Raw genomic sequence first — 23,084 nt, forward strand, 5'->3', positions numbered from 1 at the left:
GTGAGCCACTGGAGTTTAACAGAAACCCTTCATAATACTCAGTATGTAAAATTCTAAGCTCCACATGTGCCTGCGTGGGACTTCTCTTAGCTTTGTTTGGTAGGTGTAACATATAGCAGCACTCTGATTAGCAGATTGACGTGGTCTGCTCCCTTTCTGAACAGTTCTTACTCAGAGTTTGCATTCACCACTCTCTCTCGTCATTGATACTGTGCAAGATCAAGCTCAAAACATCAGTTATATAATCTGAGTATACATTTTAATTAATAATTAATGGGGATATATGTTTTGTTTAAATATTTTAAAGGAAAAGAACCTCTTGCCCCACCCAAGATCCTAGATTCTAAAGTGGAGGAGAGTTCTGAAGTACCTATTTTAGAAGACACATCATCATCACCAACAGATATTCAACAGCATTTATGGCAGGTTTCCACAGATATTGAAAACACTGAAAGGTATGTGTAGCACTTCATTCCTAAACAGAACAAATTTCTGTCTAGGGTTTAGTCTTTTCCAGTTAGGGAGTCAGTGTTGCTACTATAAAAGGTATTAGTAAATTAAATAACCTGTTAACATTTCTGTTAACATATCTGAGAGCAGCACCTAAAAGGGCAGAGAGAAGTTACATCCTTAATTAGGCTGATTACCAGAGAGTAATTGTCAAAAATAAAGAGTGGGAAATTATGTTTCTAGTGGGTCAGGTTCTCTAAAAGTGGCAGCTTTTTTCTCATCTTGAGTGGTTTCTGATTTTGTACCTGCAACCTGCTGGCCTGCATTCTGCATTCATAAATCAGAAGCACAGCATCTAGTTCATTTTAGTTGTTTCTGCCCATAGTTATGAATGTGGAAGCTGTGGGAGGGGAAGGGAATATCATCCACAGGTTTGTCAACATGGACTTCTCTTACTCTCTTAACTATGCAGTTGAAAGACAAAAATGAGATCCTTTAGTAGGGAGTAAACCTGATGGCCATCATTTCTTTGCAAAAAATACCTATTTTGATGGCTTTGCATATGAAGCTGCTGCTTAGATTTTAATGATTATCATGTTTATTTACATAAAATGAAGTTCTACTGAGAGAGTAACTTAGAGAATAATACTGAGCTATTTCTTATTAGTCATGCTGCTTCATTTCTAAGAACCATTTTATATGTAGATGAATGAGGCAAGACCACATTGGTTTTAACTCCGAAAGCCTTAAGTCATTACAAGTCTACACACAAAATTGCTGGTCTGCCACCTATCTGTAAAGCAGGAACCTTTTTGCAACTTCTGGATTCTCTCAAAACATATCCAAATGTAACTTGATTTATGAGATGATATTTGTTATATTTTCCATCTTCTGCCTCTTAGAAAATTTCATGCCAGAGTCCTTCTAAAAGGGATGAGAGTGACAGCCCTGTTTCGAAATTTTCACTTAATGTGCAGGGAGCTTGTGTCATGGATACATGTATTATAATTTCCTTCTGAACAATGAAGCGCATTCATGGCACAAGCTACAAGATGCTGATAAGGGGTATTAAGTTGACATTAGTACTAGCTTGTGCTAATTTTAAGGCATAGTTTTTATTTTGCCACTAGGATCACATTGTGCCCACCAACTCATTTAATATGGAATACTCAAGTGCCAGAATAGATCATAAATTAGGACCAGATGCAACTAATTAATATCAGATGGCTTAAAAGTGCTTCCTTATTAAATCTACTGGTCTTTATTTTGATATGCGTCTTCTGATACATGTGTGTGAACCAAATGCTTGCCCAATAGATTCTTGTATTTATTGCTCCATTATTTCAGCATATAAAATCATAGAATCATTTAGGTTGAAAAAGACCCTTAAGATCATTGAGTGCAACTGTTAACCTATCACTGCCAAGTCCACCACTAAACCATATTCCTCAGTGCCACATCCATGTATCTTTTAAATACCTCCAGGGATGGTGACTCAAGCGCTACCCTGGGCAGCCTGTTCCAATGCTTGACAACCCTTTCAGTGAAGGAATTTTTCCTAACATCCAATCAAAACCTCCCTTGGCACAACCTGAGGCCATTTCCTCTCATCCTATCACTTGTTACCTGGGAGAAGAGACCAACACCCACCTTGCTACAACCTCATTTCAGGTTGCTGTGGAGAGCAATAAGGTCTCCCCTCAGCCTCTTTTTCTCCAGACTAAACAACCCCAGTTCCCTCAGCTGCTCCTCACAGGACTTGTTCTCTAGATCCTTCACCAGCTTGGTTGCCCTTCTTTGGACGCACTCCAGAACTTCAATGTCTTTCTTGTAGTGAGGGGCTCAAAACCAAACACAGTATTTGGGGTGCAGTCTCACAGGTGCTGAGTACAAAGCTCCCTAATCCTGCTGGCCATGGTATTTTGAATACAAGCCAGGATGCTATTGGCCTTCTTGGCCACCTGGGCACATATTCAGCCAGCTGTCGACCAACACCTCCAGGTCCTTTCCCACTGGGCAGCTTTCCAGCCACTCTTCCCCCAGCCTGTAGCATTGCATGGGGTTGTTGTGACTCAAGTGCACTCAGCCTTGCTGGACCTCAAACAATTGGCCTTGGCCCATTGATCCAGCCTGTCCAGATCCCTCTGTAGAGCCTTTCTACCCTCAAGCAGATCAACACTCCCACCCAACTTAGTGTCATCTGCAAACTTACTGAGGGTGCACTCCATCTCCTCATCCAGATCACTGATAAAGATATTAAACAGAACTGGCCCCAGTACAGAGCCCAGGGGAACACCACTTGTGACTGGCTTCCAACTGGATTTAACTCCATTCACCACCACTCTTTGGACCCGGCCATCCAGAGAGTTTATTACCCAACAAAGAGTACACACATCCAAGACATGTGCAGCCAGTTTCTCAAGGAGAATGCAGTGGGAAATGGCTTTATTTACTAAAGTCTAAGTGGACAACATCCACAGCCTTTCCCTCATCCACTAAGCTGGTGACCTTGTCATAGAAGGAGATCAGGTTGGTCAAGCAGGACCTGCCTTTCATAAACCCATGCTGGCTGGGCCTGATCACCTGGTTGTCCTGTACATGCTACGTGGTGGCACTCAGGATGATCTGCTCCATAACCCTCCTCAGCACTGAGGTCAGACTGACAGGCCTGTAGTTCCCCAAATCCTCCTTCCAGCTCTTTTTGTAGATGGGTGACACATTTGCTAACTTAAAAAGTTAAAAACTAATAAAACTATAGTCTGAGCCATTCCCCATTCAGTCTTCAACTGCTGTTATATTGTATGTCTTTCAACTTTTGTTTCCACAGAGATATGAGAGAAATGAAAAACCTTTTAAGTAAACTCAGGGAGACTATGCCTTTACCACTGAAAAATCAAGGTACGTTTTGTATTTTCTTCATGTAAGGAAAATAAAGGTAATTGAAGGGTTTGCCTTTCACTGGATCCAAAAAATCTAGGTTTTTTTATAGAAGTTACAAAAAGAAATCTCTTCCCTACTGAGCCAGTGGAGCCACAATTTAGTATGTGAACTTTGACCTCTCACATGTCACATGAGGTATTCTGGAATTTTATAGATCAGGTATCTGTAGATAAAATAATAGGCTTTTTCTGGTGACATGAAGGTAGCAGCACAACTAATTCACTTTGTCAGAAGGCTTTCTTTTTCAAAGAAAGGTGTATGATGATGATGGTGTAAATTGCACAGACTTATGACAGGGATACTACTGAGTGATGGGGTTTGCTTTACCCCTACAAGGCTAGTAGCTTCTGTGACGTAACACTGACTCTATGCAGAAGAAAATCTTGCCTTGAGTCTGCTGACAGCCTGCTTTTTCCAGTAGCCAGCTATTAGACACCCCATACAAATGCACAGGGGGCAAGTTCTTTGACCTATGCATGTATTTAGCAATGGGCCTTCATTTTGTGGCCCAGCAATGTTAAGTATTTCACATCTACAGGGAGTCTCTTTCTTCATGTGAACAACATTAAAAAGATAGTAACTTTCCTTTTCGATTTCTTCTTGATAATGATAATAAAAGGCTGTGAAGTCTTTGCACAGTGGCAGCTGATGAAGTATGCCTAATGTGTCCTAGATCTTGTCTCAAGTAACTAAGCAGTCTAGCATTGATCATAATATGGTAAGAGATGAGTATAAAATGGATGAATTCCTTATACAAGTAAGAGTTTATAGCAGGATGGCTTGATGGAAAACTATGTGAAAGGAGAAGGGGAATTGCTTGTGATAGAAGATACAGATGTGCCATTGTAGACACTGGAAAAATGCCATAAAGTCTGTGCATAGCCTAGAAGAAAGAAGCGTGGTAGATATAAGGAAAAGACAAATTTGGGGGATATAAAGCATATAGAAACTTGAATTCAGAACAGAGATGAAGGCATACAGATTTCTTCTCTGCTGTCTGTTGTCCACACTGCCCTTCAACACTGGCTAGAAAATCACTTATCGCCTGTGCAGCAGCATGGCGAATGTGTCAGCTAGAGTTTAAAAGCTCTGAGATATGTCCAGGATCATGTAGTCACAAATGGTGTTTTTGCGACTCCTACAGACTGCAGCTGTGATCATAGTTTTCAGATCACCTCTGAGAATGGATGCCTCAGGAATGGACAGTCATATATTCATTATTCATACAGCACTTAACATTTTTGAAATATTCCAAGACCTTTAATTAATTAAAGCTAGATAACAGTATAAATAAATAGAACAAACAACATTATAGGTAATTAGTATGGTCTGGACTGTAATTTTGAAATGTAAATTAATTACAAGCACTGTTTGAGTGATTATGAGATGAATGAATGAATGCCATTGAATGAGTTGGTCTTTACAAGACCCAATCCTGCTTTCAATAAATGAGTGAGTGTTTTGCAGTTGATTTCAGTGACAGCCAGAACAGAGTTAAGATTGCAAGCCCACAAAAGCTTTACATAATGTTACTGACTGCTCAAAGACCTGTGTTTCTGTATGAAATTCTTTTGAAGTGGCAGCAGGAAAGTTACTGTGCTAAGAGATTTTGTTCATGTGGTTCATAAGTGTGAGTCACAGTATTAAAAGATCTCTTACCTATGTTCTTATAGTTAAGTATTTGTATTACATTAGTGTCTAGAGCCCACAATCAAAACTAGGTCCCTGATGTAACCAGAATAGGAACATAATAAGTCATAGCTCTTAGCCTGAAACCATGCCTGAAGATGGCAGAAATACAAAGTGAATTCTAAAGACTTTGCAAGATAGCTTGCTGACAGTACATGAGTTAATGTAAGTATAGACACCAGTATATACATTTTGTATGAATTTAAAAGGAGTTAATATAAATGACAAAGATAAACAGAAATAGGGTGAGCATATTATGCTAACTTTTCCAGACAAGTGCTTTTTCTCTTGAAGTGCTAAAATGTTTCAGTTTTAAATGGAAATGCTACCTGATATGCACAAACGGCCACCCAATAATGGGGGTTTTTTATGTTTATATTAAGCCAGAATTTAACCTTAGGATTGCAATTTCCAAACTTGCATGTCTGCAAGATCTCAAGCTACTTATATTTAGGTTTTATTCGGGACCCTAACATTATTCATCTATGAATGAATATTGTCTGCCAGCACTGGAGTTGTAATTTCATTTAAGTTTCATCATTGAACTGGTATTCTTCTTGCCAAAATTTCTACTGCATTGTCATGGAGATCCTGATAATTACCATTGTAAGACTCTTACATACAAAACTTAAGATATTATTTGCTCTATGCCTAGAACAATAGGATCTACTACTTGATCATGTAGGTGCTGTTAGGACACAAAAATTATATAAACTCATGTGTGTGTGTGTGCATGTGTACGTGCTTGTATTAAAATGTGGGGTTTTTCATCACAGATGATAGCAGCCTCCTAAACTTGACTCCGTATCCATTGGTAAGAAGACGAAAGCGAAGATTCTTTGGACTGTGTTGTCTTGTCTCAAGTTAGAAGATTAAGCACAGAAGCACCAAGAAAAACATAACTTTGTGTAAACCACTATTATTTGACCACCAAAAAGATGAACATTGCTACTTTTGATTATAAAGTACATTTTCTACTCTGGCCTATTTCTTTTTCTCTTTTCCTCCATCCCCCTTTTCAAAATAAGGGTTTTAATAGTTTAAAGTTATGGTGGTCAAAAACCAGCTGTGGAATAGATCTCGCATAACTAAGAATGTTTTTAAAACTTCTAAAAGTATGTTTTGCATGCTTACTTTCAACCACTCAGAGGAAAGACACATGAACTATTGTTAATAGATAATTTTAAATTTTTTTTATTGTTTGAACTGCAGCTAAAAGTTTGTGCATAGTACAGTGCTCTTATTAGTATCATTAAAATACTTGATCATATTCTAACAGTCTTTAAGCATAGAAAACTATTTAACAGCAAAAGTATTAAAGTTCTAAAACATTTAAACAACATTGTAACAGAATTCGCACAAATCCCAGTTGCTTTTTGTGCTCTCATTCACATTGAGTGTTCCACTGTATCTCAGTTTAAAAGCTTCATAGAAAAGTATCTTAATTTATGATACACAAACCATATATGAAAATACTTAGACCTTGTAAATACAAAGAAGTCATAGTATCTGCATACTGTGCAATGCATAGAAGCAACAGATTTTCTTTCAAGCTGATAGTATCTCTACAAGCTTTTGGAAAAAAAAAATATTAACAGAAGGTGTATTAAAATAAACAATGTAAAACACAATACGAACTCATTTTGTTTCCAATAGAATTTAAAGCATGGTGTCTGCATATCACTAAGTATTAACTCTTATAGGGCATGCCAGAATTATCTGAGACTGTAAGATATTAAACGTTTTACATTGTTAATAAAGTTTTTTATTTAAATTAAAAGTTGTCTTGTTTCTAGTTATATCTCCAGAATATGTCTTTTTTTTCCTAATTTGGTTGTTAGAATACTACAAAAAGTTTTGATAATTTTTCCATTTCAAGAAGTATGTTTACAAAGACAGATAAAAAGTCATGATGAATATGTAAGTGCTAAAATGACAGCTAGTAGCAGCAATAGATATGAATAGGTCAGACTCATTGTAGTGATATTTCAGGATGATAGGCAAGACAACAGACCTAAACTTGTCCTAGACTGCAACGCTATGAAACTCATAACAATCTATAACTACTGTACAGAGAAAGTCACCATACCCTTGTAGTCAGTAATACATGAGGAAGGTGACTATGAACCCTTCTGCCATTCCACCATGACCCACCACGTCAACAGGAACCAAGTTCCTTCTTACTGTGTAAAGGTTTAGTGGTGGGTAAGAAGGGACTGTTTCCTTGTCACAGGAAACACCCATACAGTTAGATTCTCTGTGGGTTTTTGTTAGGGTATTAGTAGATCCCTCAAAGCAGTTTGTTAGGAATAGCTATTCACTGAACTATATCTGGCAGCTACAAAGTTTGATCTGACTGATTTTTCTAGAGTTTTTCTCCTGGAATGCTGTTTGCTGAGAAAGGAAGGAAACATCTACGTTGTCAGAAATATTAGTGTACTGTCTAGAGCAAGGACTAGAAATTCAGATCTAATTCCCAAGAATGGAAGTCAGGAATTTTTCTTTCTGAAGCAGCACACCACTCCTGTTTTAGACATTCATGTAACTAAGTGTCCAGCATTTCTCTGGAAGGACATGTTTCTTTTCACTCAGATAAAGCAGCGTGTTTTGGTTTTTTCCAGGTTGGACTGATCTGTTCACCTTTCACCTTTCAGTCTCCCACATAGAAAATATATTTTTGAGTGATCAGGCCCACAAATAAATACTTTAAATGCAATGAGGGCAAATAAATCTAAAATTCCCTCATGGAAATTGTGTGCTTCCATAAGCAAAATTAATTTGATCTGAGGAATGCATGACTAAATTCTTTAAATAGCACAGAAAAAGGTAACTGCAATGTGTTTCAAGATTTCAGTGTACACAGCATTGAATGAGGGAAGATCCCTACACACACAAAGCTCTGTGCTTGTGAGCATGAATGTGTTTTTAAGTATGCAATCGAAGTCCGCAGCAGGATGTTTTTTCAGAGTTAATTCTTTGACTTTTCATCCACATGTCTCATGAACAGTGTTCTTGTTAATCAGATCCTAGTTTTCTATAATAAGTAAAGAATGTCCAAACGATGGCAGCACTGACATGTTTTCATTAAAAGTCTGCAGACCAATAGACCTGCTCTGGGACTTCATCCCCACAGATACAATACATTTTGCAACTGTTAAAACTTTGGAAAAACAACTCCTGATATTTAATGGCTATTAAAACATATTGTCTGTGAAGATCTGTAATTAGTTTTGGTTCAGCATAAGTTAAAAAGACAGACTGATACTATTTTATTAATCCTGTAGACATTAATGCCAAAAAAACAGTGTATGAGCACAAGACTAAATATGCAGCAATGCTACAAGAGAGAAAGGGGGAAGGAAAATTTCACACAGGCAAACTTAATTCTTTTTAAAATATTGTTATATTGGTACACACAGAGAAACTGCTGTATTGGGTCAGTGTGATGTCTTTTTTTAACAACTACTTTCAAAGGAAGATGGGCAGAATAAGCAGTAAGTGTGTCTAGTGCAGTACCTGCCCATATTATCATCACAGCGAAGTTAACATGTGAAGTTATATGACAGCTCATGTCTCTGTATTTTTACTGCATCTTTTGCAATGGAATATACATTAGTGAGACAACTGTATACATGTTGATTAACTATGCAAAGCTCTTGACATCAGTCATATCACAATGAGTTGCACAACTTTATCACATTCTATGACAGAAACAGATTTATGTATGTTATCTTTGAAGTCCTTTTTGTTTGCACTGTTTTAAAGTGTACAGTAATATGTACATCCTTGTACCTTTTGTTATTCTGGAAATGTTAGTTGTGTCTGTCCTTCCTGAACTAAAGACTATTAAAATTTCAACCTCTGCTCATTCTGAAGACTTTCCATACTTCCGCAAAACTGCAAAATGAATTTTGCAACTTCTTTCAAACCAGTTATATTTATTATACCTTTTACTAATCCTAATGGATGCATGCTTTAATTCCCAAGCTTTATGTCCACTTAAGGAATATTGGTGATCAAGAGTGAACGGAATGTCCTCCAGTTATCTTTTAATAGATAGTGGCCATGAACCAAGGCCTGATAAGTATCTGAATTGAAGAGGTGTTAAGGGATAAATTGGCTTAGATAGGAATGCAGAGGATTATACCTCACCAAAATTCAAAAGGAAACAAAATGAACTTTGTTTTAAGCCCCAGAACATCCTGTAGGTCCAAGAAGGATAAATGTTAATGATATTACTATATCTTAGTTTAATGGAATAGGGCAATATAGGATCAAAGTTTAAAAGTTCCCACAACAAAATTATACCAAAATCACTTAGAGATGATTTAGAACCATTCTTTTATTTGCTTATTTTCCAATTATTATGAAGAAAATACCACTTTACATTGATAAATGCCTGAATGCATGCAAACAAACAATTTAGGGAAAATACTGAGGAAAACAGTACTTGCTTTCTAATCCTTAACAGGACTTGAACATTTTAGTTGAAATTGCTACAGGTTAAAGGCACCACAACTCTTTTGCAAGGTATGAAGAAAAAAGCAAAATTTCTGTATCCACCAAATATGTCAAGTTCCACCAACTCTGTTTTACTTAAACTTTGTGCAGCTCCGCCTTTCCAGAACAAAACCAAATTCTTTATAATCAGTAGTACCTTTCTTGTTTTCACAGATTTCATGTGATAAAAAATGCCTGTTTAAAAAGTCAGTTATTCGTGTACAGTGTAAAGTGTAAAGTTTTCAGAGCAGAAGCAAATCACAAGCATATAGAAATAGTAAGTACATATTACAGGGTGCATGTTAACTTACCCAATATGTAAAAATTAGCATACAAAATCTGCATATTAACTTATGCAATACATAAAAGGTTGTTCCTGTGACCTATTAACTGTTCATCTCATAGTAGGCTTACTTGGGGTGAGATACAATATAAAGACATTAATTTTTCAGTATAAGGTAAATACATAACTATAAATTAAAGTACTTTCAAGAGTTTGAAGAGCTGTCTAGACGGTAGTAATGCTAGGACTACTGTAAGAGATGTTTATTACATAGCCCAAAATTTATTTTCTTCAAAGCAGATATAGAGACTCCACAAATGTGAAAAATCAATGGGAATACAGTAAACTAAATGCAAATGAAGATATGAGAAAAATATTAGACAACACAAACACTAGCTTAAAGAACTTTTTGTTGAGCACTGTGGTGAGTTGAACTTGGCTGGATGTCAGGTGCTCACCAAGCCGCTCTATTACTCCCCTTCCTCAACCAGACAGGGAGAAAAATACTGCAAAATGTTCATGGGTTGAGATATGGACAGGGACATCACTGAACAATTCAATGGCGAGACATCGACAGGGACATCACTCAACAATTCAATTACCATCATGGGCAAAACAGGCATTACTTGGGGAAATTTAATTTATTGCTAATTAGCAACAGAGTAGGATAATGAGAAATAAGAACAAATCCGAAAACGCCTCCCACCCACTGCTCCCTTCTTCCCAGGACCAACTTCTCTCCTAATTTCTTTACCTCCTCCCCTTGAGTGGTGGAGGTGGGCAAGGAATGGGTGTTGCAGTCAGCTCATTACCTCATTACCTACTGTCTCTCCCAATCCTTTCTCCTCGCACTCTTGCCCTGCTCCAGCATGGGGTCCCACCCATGGGAGATGGTTCTCCTTGAACTTCTCCAACACAGGTCCTATTCATGGGGCGCAGTCCTTCAGGAACAGACTGCTCCAGCGTGGGTCCCCCATGGGGTCACAAGTGCTGCCAGCAAACTTGCTCCACAATGGGATCCTCTCTCCATGGGTTCACAGGTCCTGCCAGGACCCTGCTCCAGCGTGGGCTTCCCACAGGGCCACAGCCTCCTTCAGGTGCATCCACCTGCTCTGAGTGGGGTCCTCCAGGGGCTGCAGGTGGAGATCTGCTCCCCCGTAGACCTCCATGGACTGCAGGGGCACAGCCTGCCTCACCATGGGCTGCACCTCCCCCTCCTTCTTCACTGACCTTGGCATCTGCAGAGTTGTTCCTCTCACAGATTGTCACTCCTCTCTCTAGGTTTTTTTTCCCTTCTTAAATATGTTATCACAGAGGCGCTACCACCATTGCTGATGGGCTTAGCACTGGCCAGCAGCAGGTCTGTCTTGAAGCCAGCTGGCCAGCCCTGTCCAATATGGAGGCAGCTTCTGGCATCTTCTCACATAAACCACCCCTCTAGCCTCCTTGCTACCAAAACCTTGCCACGTAAACCCAATACAACACCCACATCATGCTTATTTAAACCCTGGGACTAAGGTGTTAATATGCAAGCAAGGAAAATTCAGCCTGCAATGAGGCACTGGCTTCTTCACACACAAACAAGCATCATGAACGTAAAAGGGTCAAGGCTTTGAATTTAGTGGGAATATAGTTGAAAAGTGGGTAATAGCAGGGAAAAAAGAGAAAAAGCTGTGAGGCTTTGGTAAAATACAAATAACCTTAATAATACTTTGAAGAAATAATGCTTTTAGTTTCCCGCTGTGCCAGAAACAAGCAGTAGTCAGCAAGAGATATATACTTCAATGATTTAGAAGTGCCTAGTGATGTTCTGCAAATATTGACAAGGAAATTCTAAATACAATATATTTTTCATGCAACCTGACAGATATCTCTAGAAGTAGAACCCTACTAGCTTTTACAGCAGTATTCTATAAATGCAGGTACAACTGAGTCTAAATTTATTTACATGTCATTTATGAGGGGGACATATACTCCAGAAACACTTTGCAGAATTATTCATTATTGAAAGCATAAAATATATAGATGCTTTTGAAACAGTACACAAAGACAATGTCAAATGTATATTGGCTTAATAAAGCCCTAAATCAATTTTAAAGTATTGATATAGTTTACATTATAACTAGAACCACAATCAGCTAACTGTCCCAGCATTCACTGGTATTAGTAATTCATTAAAAATATCTTGCTAATATAGAACTGCCTATACATGGGCTCTTGGAATATGAAGATGGTGGAATCCCAGCTACTGACTGAGGAATGGCGAAGAGGAGAAGAGCTGGCTGCAGAATGTTGGTCAGACTCTTCTGTTAAGAGTCTGGGGTTACTCACTCAAGATGGCTGAGAACAGTAGCATCCTTCAATTCTTAATGATAAAAAAATTTTATCACCAAACTGATTTCAACTATTGTTAGTAGAGCAAGAGCAGCTGACAGGGAATCACTGACAGTTCTGTGTATGTCCACTCAAACTCCAATTGCAGTAAATGGAAAGCAACTATTGACTTCAATGGAAGGTGAGTTGAGGCCTTTTAAGAAAGCTAAGAACAAGTGACAGTGTTTTCAGAAAGAGTCAATGAAACCTTCATTTGCTTCCTTTTTGAAAGCAATTAACCTGACTTGCTTCCACAGGACTACAGACCAGAAGAGATGGGTTTCTCACAGCACTGAGTATTGCAATGCCCAACTCAAGACCTTTGGCTCTCAAAGTAGAATCTGGAATCCTACAAGTAAGCACTTAGGTGTCCTATAAAATATGCTGGGCTTCAAAGCCTGAAGGTAGCATGAAACAGGAGATGAGCTGCTTAATCCTATCACTTAAGGTATGGACAGAAGCAGAACATAAGACACATGGGAGGTGATTTAAGACTGCAGACTCAGATGCTTGATCAGTGATCATTTTCAGAATTTAAGTTTTGGTCTGTGGCACCTAAATTTGCCTAAGACACACTAAATTTTATTTTGGATCTGGTCTAGACAGCAGAGAATGGTGCAAATGTCATGCTCAAATTTGGGATTCTTAGCCACCACTAAATTAGATATAACTTGCAAAGCAGCTGCCAGTGTGTGACTTCCTCTGAAAGCAGTGCTCAGCTCACCCAGCTGATACTTGATTATCCATATCCCAGTCAAGGTTTATCAAGGTATTACAAAAAAAATCCTCCAGAAAGTGGCCTTTTAACCCATACTCAGCTTAATAGGGAAATGTAACTTGCAACAGATTCTAGGTCCTTGTCAAGTCCCAAGCAAGAGTACAGTATTAGTCTTTCCTGGTCATGACAGACAGTGCAGCAACACATTGAACTTTACTGAAGTATTTGATTCACTGACATGGAGAGACAGCTTAACCCTTTACTAACGTTGCAGGGATCCTAACTATTGGAAGCTGGAATATGCTGTTGATGTGTGAATTCATTACAAAGAGAATACCACCCAAATGTAACAGCTCTGTTTATCTGAATTAAAAAAAACAAACAAAAAAAAAAAAAACAAAAAAAACCACTATACATAATTTTGCCCTCTGTCTTAGTCCTAAACCTTCTGATATAAACAGAAGTATTCAAATTGGCATCACTCAATGATTTTTCAGTTTCACGGCAACACTGATGTTTCACAGTGTTGCCATGAAACACACTGCTGCCTTTCAGAGATGGAAAGAGAGATTACCTACAGGTTGCCTCTAGGTGTTTGTAGAGCCTCATCACCTAATCTGTCCTCCCATTCCAAGTGTTTTTTTCTATCCGAGTTCTGAAAACCTCCAAAGATGGAAATGCTGCAGCTTCCCTGGACAATCTGCACTAGTGCTACACTACTTTCCTAGTGAAGAAATATCAGATATAACAGATTTCTAATGTTGTGTCATCTCTCAGGAACAAAATCTAATTTTAAGTCTTCTATATTATTTCTCAATACTTTTAACCTCCTTGATTTTGCACAAAAAAACCCCAGATGAATTCTCATCTTTCAATGCAAGTAGATGGTAACAGGTAGCCACAATACAAAAAAATACCCCATAGTTATTAGCAAATGATACTATAATTCTTCTTGTTGGTTTCCCATATTTCATTTCTATATTACAATTTAAGCATTTCTGTGATTGAAGGAAGGTCTTTCCACTTGACTTTCATACAGCTTCCAAAAGAAGATAACAACATATTGGAGAATCGCGAGGTATTTCTGAATAAAGTTCCTACTGACTCATGGGGTTTTGTAATTTCTAAGGAAGACTACCATGAGATTCCCTATAGCTGGAATATTTTAACACCTTCTATTAAAAAAGACTGCAGAAATCGTGTCTACTGACGACTTGTTCAAAATTTCTGTTCCTGGTGGAACAGGAATCATAACATTTGATGTAAATGCTGGTGGGTGTGGCTTAATGGCCTCAAGTTGCGCCAGGGAAGGTTTAGACTAGATATTAGGAAGTATTTCTTTACAGAAGGGTTGTTAGGCATTGAAAGGGCTGCCCAGGGAGGTAGTGGAGTCCCCATCCCTGGAGGTGTTCAAGAGATGGGTTGACATAGTGCTGAGGGATATGGTGTAGTTGGGAACTGTCAGTGCTAGGTTAACGGTTGGAGTAGATGATCTTCAAGGTCCTTTCCAACCTAGATGATTCTGTGATTCTGTGAAAGAGCACTCTTCTGCCATTTGAGTATTTCTGTGTTCCAAAACCCCAGGATTTTCATGCCTTCTCTATAAAGATTTTCTGTTCTAGCATTCTTTTCTTCTAGTCAAGACAACCAGATGGATACAGAATTTGGTAGCTGTTTCACTTTAAAAAAAACCCAACACAAACACATGTAATGTAATGCATCATCTTTGATATGTGGGATCAGATCTTCTCTTGCAGAGAATAGAAACAATTCAGGTGTGATACTCTTTTTGTCCAGCCTAGATCACATCACTGTTGCACCATGTTTACATTTTCCTTGGATCACAGAAGGCATGAGAACAGGCATATTACTAACCAACCTCACTGCCACCATAATATGTTCTTTTAGACTGATACAGAATGCTATTTTGTGTGAAGCTTGAAAAAGATTTAAAAAAAAAACTGTTACAAATGCATTTTTGTGGAACAGAAGTATCCAAATAATAAAGAAAGTAGCACACATTATGAAGAAGAGTGAGTAGTAAAAACAATTGGTGAAATACTTTGTTTCAACAATCGCATTGCAGAAGTCTGAGTAACTCAAAGAGTTCTATAAAACAAGCCAATGAGCAAAATCTTGTATACTGCCAGGATCTGAACCCTTCTTTGGACACCTGAGGGACATTTATTGCACAGAGAATTGCCACACTGCTCAGGCACAGCCAAGAGGAAGTTTGGTACCAGAACAGCAACCGGCTGCTCCACCAGCTTCCTTATAAAGACAGACAGCATCCCCGAATCAACTATGATAGTAATATAAGTATCTTATGATTGCACCCTATGATAAAGGTGGATCCCAAAGCAAGGAAGCAAGGTCCTGCTTGACAAACCTGATCTCCTTCTACAACAGGGTGACCCACTTATTGGATGAGGGAAAGGCTGTGGATGTTGTTTACCTTGACTTCAGTAAGGCCTTTGACACCGTTTCTGTGGGAGGCATTGGCCTGTCAGCCTTGCACAGCCTCTGAGAAATAGCTAGGCTCTGATGAAAAACAGGCCTTGGAAGAAAGATAAGAGGTTGCTGAGCTATGCCAAGGCAGCAGGGAAAAACAACGGACAGCTGCAACACTAAACTGTGGAAAAGTACTGAGCTGTGAGAAGTTACTGCCGCGAGAACAGCGCGTCAACGAGAGGGTGATTGGTCTGCACAGCGTGTGTTAGAGAGGTCTTGTGCTGATAGGAGAAAAGGTTGATAACTGTCTAATTGCTGATTTGTTAACTATGAAGTAAGAGCTTTACTGACAGCATCCGAGAGCATAAGTATGCACCGTTGTAACAATAAACTCTCTTTTCTTTCTGGATTCCATGGAGAGTCTGTGCCTCAGTTGCCACTGTTTCCCACAGCATTCTCCTGGCGAAACTGGCTGCTCATGGCTTGGATGGGCACACACTTTGCTGGGTAAAAAACTGGCTGGATGGCCAGGCCCAGAGAGTTGTGGTGAATGGAGTTAAATCCAGTTGGCAGCCGGTCACAAATGGTGTCCCCCAGGGCTCGGTTTTGGGGCCACTCCTATTTAACATCTTTATTGATGATCTAGACGAGGGGATCGAGTGCACCCTCAGTAAGTTTGCAGATGACACCAAGTTGGGTGGGAGTGTTGATCTGCTCGAGGGTAGGGAGGCTCTGCAGAGAGACCTGGACAGGCTGGAGCAATGGGCTGAGGCCAACTGGAGGAGTTTCAATAAGGCCAAATGCCGGGTGCTGCACTTGGGCCACAACAACCCCCAGCAGCGCTACAGGCTTGGGGAGGAGTGGCTGGAGAGCTGCCAGTCAGAGAGGGACCTGGGGGTGTTGATTGACAGCCGACTGAACAGGAGCCAGCAGTGTGCCCAGGTGGCCAAGAAGGCCAATGGCATCCTGGCTTCTGTCAGAAATAGCGTGGCCAGCTGGGACAGGGAAGTGATCTTACCCCTGTAGTCGGGACTGGTGAGGCTGCACCTGGATTACTGTGTTGAGTTTTGGGCCCCTCACTACAAAAAGGACATTGAATTACTCGAGCGTGCCCAGAGAAGGGCAACGAAGCTGGTGAAGGGTCTGGAGCACATGTCGTACGAGGAGCAGCTGAGGGAACTGTGGTTGTTTAGTCTGGAGAAGAGGAGGCTGAGGGGAGACCTCATCGCCCTCTACAACTACCTGAAAGGAGGTTGCAGAGAGCTGGGGATGAGTCTCTTTAACCAAGTAATAAGCGATAGGACAAGAGGGAATGGCTTCAGGTTGCACCGGGGAAGGTTTAGACTGGATATTAGGAAGTATTTCTTTACAGAACGGGTTGTTAGGCGTTGGAATGGGCTGCCCAGGGAGGTGGTGGAGTCCCCATCCCTGGAGGTGTTTAAGAGTTGGGCTGACATAGCGCTTAGGAATACGGTGTAGTTGGGAACTGTCAATGTCAGGTTAATGGTTGGACTGGATGATCTTTCAAGGTCTTTTCCAACCTAGATGATTCTGTGATTCTGTGAAGATGCTCAGAGGTCCAATATAAAACAAGCTTTCCACCGGTCACAGCTTCCCCCTCTTTTAGACACTCTTTTAGCAGGAAACACACTGAGATTGCCTCAGTACCACAACCTCCCCCACCCCATTCATGGCCCCTAGAGAAGAGGTGAACAGCAGGCAGGAAGGCTGGGCTGGTGGGCAATGTATCTGTTGTTATCTTGAACCCTTCAAGTCCCATGTTGTGCACCAGAAAAGACTTCTGTGGTCACAAATCTAAAACACAGTGCCATATGAGCTACTATGAAAAAAATTAACTCTATCCATGTGTGCAGGTTTTAGCTGGAGTAGAGCTAATTTTCTTCATATTAGCTCCTATGGGACTATATTTTGGATTTGTGCCAGAAACAGTGCTGATAATGCAGGGATGTTTTTGTCATTGCTGAACAGTGGTTACAAAGAGCCAAGGCCTTTTCTGCTTCTCATGCCACCTCATCAGCAAGGAGTCTGAGTACGCACAAGAAGTTGGGAGGGTACACAGCTGGGACAGCTGACCCCAGCTGACCCCAGGGATGTTCCATACCATATGACGTCATGTTCAGCATATGAAGCTGGGGGAAGAAGTAGAAAATGGGGCCATTTGAAGTGATGGCATTTGTCTTTCTGAGTAACTGTTATATGTGATGGAACCCTGCTTTCCTGGAGATGGCCGGACACCTACCTGCTGATGGGAAGTAGTAAATTAATTCCTTGTTTTGCTTTACTTATTAAACTCTCTTTATCTCAACCCATGAGTTTTCTCAATTTCACTCTTGTGATGCTCTTCCCCAACCCACTGTGAGGGGAGTGAGCAAGCAGCTGTGTGGGACTTAATTGCTGGCTGGGGTTAAACCATGACACCCAGCCTAAACCAGTACATCATGCCATCGTAAGAAAAGTCTAAAATTACAGTTTTAATTTGAACTTTTACCTTGATTTGATATTCAACTTAGAAAATATGTATCAGAAAATGGGAAAAATACAATAACCAACTTCTACACCATTTCAGAAATAAATGCACACTGGTGCATTGATGCCTCTTTTTAAAATGCCGACTGGACTTATGTCAGTGCAAAGATGGGATTCCTTATTATCTATGTAAGAAGTACCCTATCTATTACTCAGCTTTAAGGTGAAGAGGCAAGAGAAGCTAAGGAGACATCCATTTCTACTCCCGCTCAGTCCTGAATTGCTTCAGTGCCAGAAGAGATTTGTAGCATTATTTTTGAAAGTTTGTCACCCTGTTTAAGTTCCAGGACTTTGAAGGCACTGACTGACAGGCTACCTTTTACCAGTAGAACCTTCCTTTTCTGCTTCAGAAAGAGCTGAGCCAGGTTATATACAGGGGGACAGGAGACATTTTCTAGGGATCACAGTGTGGCAAAGGTTGAAACACTGACTTTAAACTATTCCACAACTGAATCATTTATATTCAATCTAGAAATCTTTTTCCTGAGATTCTATCTCCTTGTAATAATTTTTAAATCTCAATTACTGTCTCAGTCATATCTCAAGTAAGAGGTATACCTTTACTTCATAGTTGGTAGCTGTACCCTCTAATGTGTTTTTTTCAACTTAACCTGTTCCCAGAGTATGCATAATCTGCTATCCAGATCTAGCCTCATGTTACCAGTTTCAGACATTAAATTTTTATTTTCCTGTCTGACCTCATCTAGCTTTGAACTATCAGTCTCCTCCTCACTAGTACTTGAGACTTCACCTTATTTCCTATTATCTGTAAATTTTCTTGGTGTGATGTCTATATCCCTTTGATTCTTTTAAAGTATTTAAGTACCATTAGCACTGAGAATTCTGGAGCCCAAAAGAACACCTGGCTCTATTTGTCCAGTCCGTTGCTGTCTCATGCAACCACATCTTCATTTGAGCCATTATATGTACCAAGCACCCTCTTTCAGAAGTTGTATTTCTTGCTCTTCAGGGACTACAGTTCTTTGATATATAGAAATTTCCAGCCTAAGTCTACTCCTGAACAACTAACACCAACTTGCTGCTGTTATTTACATCTTATCCCCTCATATTTAGGGAGGACTATACCCTTACCAACTTGTATTTTGCTAACTGAAAAGTTGAGATTTTCTAGTTTCCTGTAAACATTCCTATAGCACTATCTTTAGAGTGAAAATGCCTTCCTCCTCAAAGACTGAGTAAATACCAATTTTCTTCTGGTTTTGAGTTCCTTCAGTAACAGTTTACTGAAACAAGACTTAACACTGCATTTATCAAATTTAAGAGAGAAAAACTTAGTAAATGGAAGCTTTGTTTAGGAATACAAAAGATCTGTTTCAAGCATCCAGAAAAGAGCAAAAACATTCTTTAATTTAATAATATGAAGTGTGTGATTTTTTTTCACTCATAATAGGAATAGTTTATTCATTTTTAGCCATCAAATGAAAAGGAATCTACACATACATTTATTTCACAACAGAAGATATATATTTATTCCTCTCTTCTTTTTCTTTCTTTAATTTATTTAGCTCCTGTATTCTCTGTGTTAACTTGGAAAATTATTCTTTAGACATCTGGGAAAATTTAAAGACATAATTTGTACTGTCAGCATTGAAAAGAGGCTTTCTAATCTTTTCTGTGCGGCAACTTAGAAGAAAAGTAATAAAGCTTTTGAAGCCGGGGTAACGGGAGAGGAGAGAAAGTTGCTGATCCCTAGAGCAACACTTTTTTGGCCACCTTTTTCCAGATTCAAACCATTAATTTCTTTCAGGCAGGAGAAGATACAGTAACAGCAGAAACAGCAATTGCACATGGAACAGATCTGGCAGATGTTCTGGAAAGAGAGCACTATTAAAGATTCAGAACACTTCAGAGATTTGAAAAGGTTTGGCAAAGAATTTAAATGTAACAGAAAAGATTTCCTCAAGGAAGACAAGGTTATGTATCTAAAAAATTTATATCTTTCAAAGGATTAAGAGTCTGCTTTTTCTCCTTTGAAATAAATAGTCAAGTTTCCATCACTACAAATCCACAAAGAGACTTTTTTTGTTAGGTCCTAATCTTTCATCATTCTTCCAGTACCTTGCATTCCTAGTCCCTGACACAAGCAACCTAGTCTCTTAGAAAGAAAGAAAACTTCATCCTCTTCATCTTCCCTACCTATTTTATTCTGAAGTTGGGCTTAATACCACAGGAACTTCTTTAGTTTCAATACCTCACTAGAGGGCTGATCTGAATTGAGGAAGAACCTCAAAGGGAAACTTAAGCATCTGTAGTAATTGTTTAGTAAGTTAGCCTTTCTATAATAAACCATCATGTACTGGTTATCTAAAGACAGAAATAAAATTCTTAAGTCAAGTGTCGTATTAAGAAAGTTTTAAAGAAAAATGCACAGATACTTCCACGGTCTGTGAAACACCTACCAGCATCTGAGTTTCTTACATTTTGTTTTAAAAGGTTTCTGCTACATACTATCTGAAGCCTATTTGACACAGCTCATTATTAGTGTCCAGTATTCCTGTTGTCTTCAAAAATAAATTATTTTCCCTGTAATGGTTACCTCATTTTCTTGAAAGTTTGTAAAAAACAGGGTTTACAAGCATAAATATCCCCAGACTCCTTGCATAAGCCCAAGTCAAGGGTTTAACCCATTCCTTTCTAAGCATAATATGGAAAACTGAAGCCTGTACAGTAAATTTCATATACCACAGAGTCCCATATATTTCTTACATATATAGAAAAGGAAAACTTTGCTTTACTGCACTGGTTTTTACAAGTCTGGGAGGGGTTGTTGCATTGCTGAGTCCCTCTTTTTATTTTTTTCCTGTAATATTTTAGAATCAAATTAATGTTTGTTAGTGTAAAATTTTAAAAATTAATTTGTTTGGATCAAATAATTAATTTTGAGCTTAATCTGTTTTTCTTAAAATGTAGAATTAAGTGCCAAATCACAGAAAACTCATAGTTTTCAGACTAATACATGTCAACTGTTTTGGAATAGATATTTTCCCTGCAAATGGAAGAAAAGGGTGATAAGAGTGGAAAGAGTGATAAGAGTGAAATGGGTGATAAAGGAAAGAGAGAGAAACAGGAGGGATGTAACAGTTGTAAAGTATTCCTTGGTGTTGTCCTCTGGAATGCATAAAGTCAGGATCAGTTAAGGCATAAATGCCTCTTCCTGAACTGACTCTAATTTTGCTGCAAACTAGAGCACCAAAATTTTGTTCATTTAAAACATTAGTTGATTCTACCACCAAAATAATTTCCATCAGGTTCATGAGTCTGAAAAGTTGTCTACACTTGGCTGAAGAAAGAGTTGGGTTTTATGGTCTTTGCTGAACTTCCTGTAAGAGGACAAATGACTTAGAGGAAAATGAGTAATCAGTAGGAATTTAAAATAAACACAAGCACAGACTACACCTTAAACTAGTATTTCTGTCATATTTAAAACAGTCTTGAAACTCCCTTCTCCTCAGATCTGGGCTACATACTAAATAAACTATGACCAAATATTTTGAAATAGATGTACACAGAAAAAATGAAGTTGATCAGCTGTTCTTGTTTGCATTGTCTAGGGACCATCTCTCTTCAGTTTTAAATTACTGTAGTAGAGTTGTCCCCAAAATAAGCTACAGTTTTGGGTTTTTTTAATTAAGTGTAGGAGTGCTGTATAAACAGGCATTGTAATTAGCAAACTGTATCTTCAGAATATCACTGCATACTGTTGTTGTGGCAGTTTGGAATAGAGGATCCATAAGGGTGGCTTATAACTACTAAGCTTTAAAGTTACAACACAGCGTGTTTCTTACAGCTCTACTTAATTATTTGTTGAAATTCTCTGATGGTCTAAATTCTGCCAGGATATTTTATAAACTATTACACTAAGTTAAAGCTTCAGGAATATTTATATATAATACAGATAAATAAGGATTAATCTTCTTCACAGCACAGCTTCTCAGTGGGAAAATATTTAACAATAGTTAGTCACATTTTGAATACTATGCTAGAACTTAAATGAACTCTATTAAGTAGCCTCTTTCTGTTACAGACTTTTGTCCTTATGTCTCTCTTACAGACTTTTCTCCTTTACTGTTCTGATTTAAACTACAACATTTTAGGAGAATATTTGTCTTTCTAGACAAACATTTGCCTCTGATATTCTTTCTCAAATCATTTATCAATTTTTTTTTTTAACATGTGTATCATATTCTTGACAGGAAAGGATTTTCCTGTACTGGATAATCATTGGTTTAGACTGATTGTATCTTTTCCACCCTTGTACTTGCATTTCTCTAATCCCTTTGGTTTCTTCATTCTTGTACCTCTTCTGCATTCGCTTATTTTCTGCTATCACCATCTCATCGTGTATTCTTCTTTATTCCCTAAATTCATCTTCATGATTGGTATACTAGAATTTCCTTTGAACAGTTTCAGTGTTCTATCATTTTAATTATAGAAGCATTTTTGGCACATTTTTCTATCCATCTTTGTTCTTATTTGCCGTGATTTGCTGCTCAGAATCTCCATTAATGCCCTTCTCTGCCTTGAGGCAGAGGAATTGTGGTAAGAGGCACCAAGTGTGTGTTTTGCCTAAAAGCATCTCTGATGTACAATAATTTTGACACATTAAGATAGGTGAGTCCCCAAGACATGGCAAGGTCAGAACTACTTTCTAACAGCTTCACTGCTGGCTCTACTGTTGTGACTGCAGGGCACTACTGAATAATCAGTTGAGTTAAAAGATTTTCATACTTGACATTCTGTTCTGCATACATACAGATTGTGCCCTTTTTTCACTGGGGAAGAAGATGTGAAGAACTACCAAAGATGAACTGCTGAAAATGCAGCTCAGAAGTTCCTGGAACTGATTATTATATGAAACAGACAACAAGCACCATGGCAGATTTGGTACTTATGATACTCCTCAGGGTGACCTGCAGCTATGACTTGCTTTGTTGTTGTCAACTATAAAAGCGCTGAGTAAATACAGAGTTCAATATGCATTGATTATCTCAGCAGCTTTGATCTCCTTAAAGATCAAGTCTGTAAGGTTGCTCAGTCTGTTCCAAGTTCATAGTTAAACACTGCAATTTTTTCTAGCTATAATTGCCTTGTTGCAATTCTTAGTTGTAGAGC

The 23,084-nt window shown here is 38.7% G+C and overlaps 1 protein-coding gene across 1 annotated transcript in view; it reads left to right on the forward strand.

Moving 5' to 3' along the window:
• The window catches only part of RGS7BP (regulator of G protein signaling 7 binding protein), a 46,817-nt gene extending 37,870 nt beyond the window's left edge, over positions 1 to 8,947 (forward strand). Inside the window, exons 4-6 of the mRNA XM_074856461.1 lie at positions 308 to 455; positions 3,278 to 3,348; positions 5,856 to 8,947. Of these exons, the coding sequence (XP_074712562.1) occupies positions 308 to 455; positions 3,278 to 3,348; positions 5,856 to 5,947 (311 nt within the window). The 3' untranslated portion in view covers positions 5,948 to 8,947. The remainder of the gene's footprint in view (positions 1 to 307; positions 456 to 3,277; positions 3,349 to 5,855) is intronic.
• The last annotated feature ends 14,137 nt before the right edge of the window (positions 8,948 to 23,084 follow it).

Source organism: Strix uralensis, chromosome Z (genome assembly GCF_047716275.1).
Source record: "Strix uralensis isolate ZFMK-TIS-50842 chromosome Z, bStrUra1, whole genome shotgun sequence".
Taxonomy (NCBI): Eukaryota; Metazoa; Chordata; class Aves; order Strigiformes; family Strigidae; genus Strix; species Strix uralensis.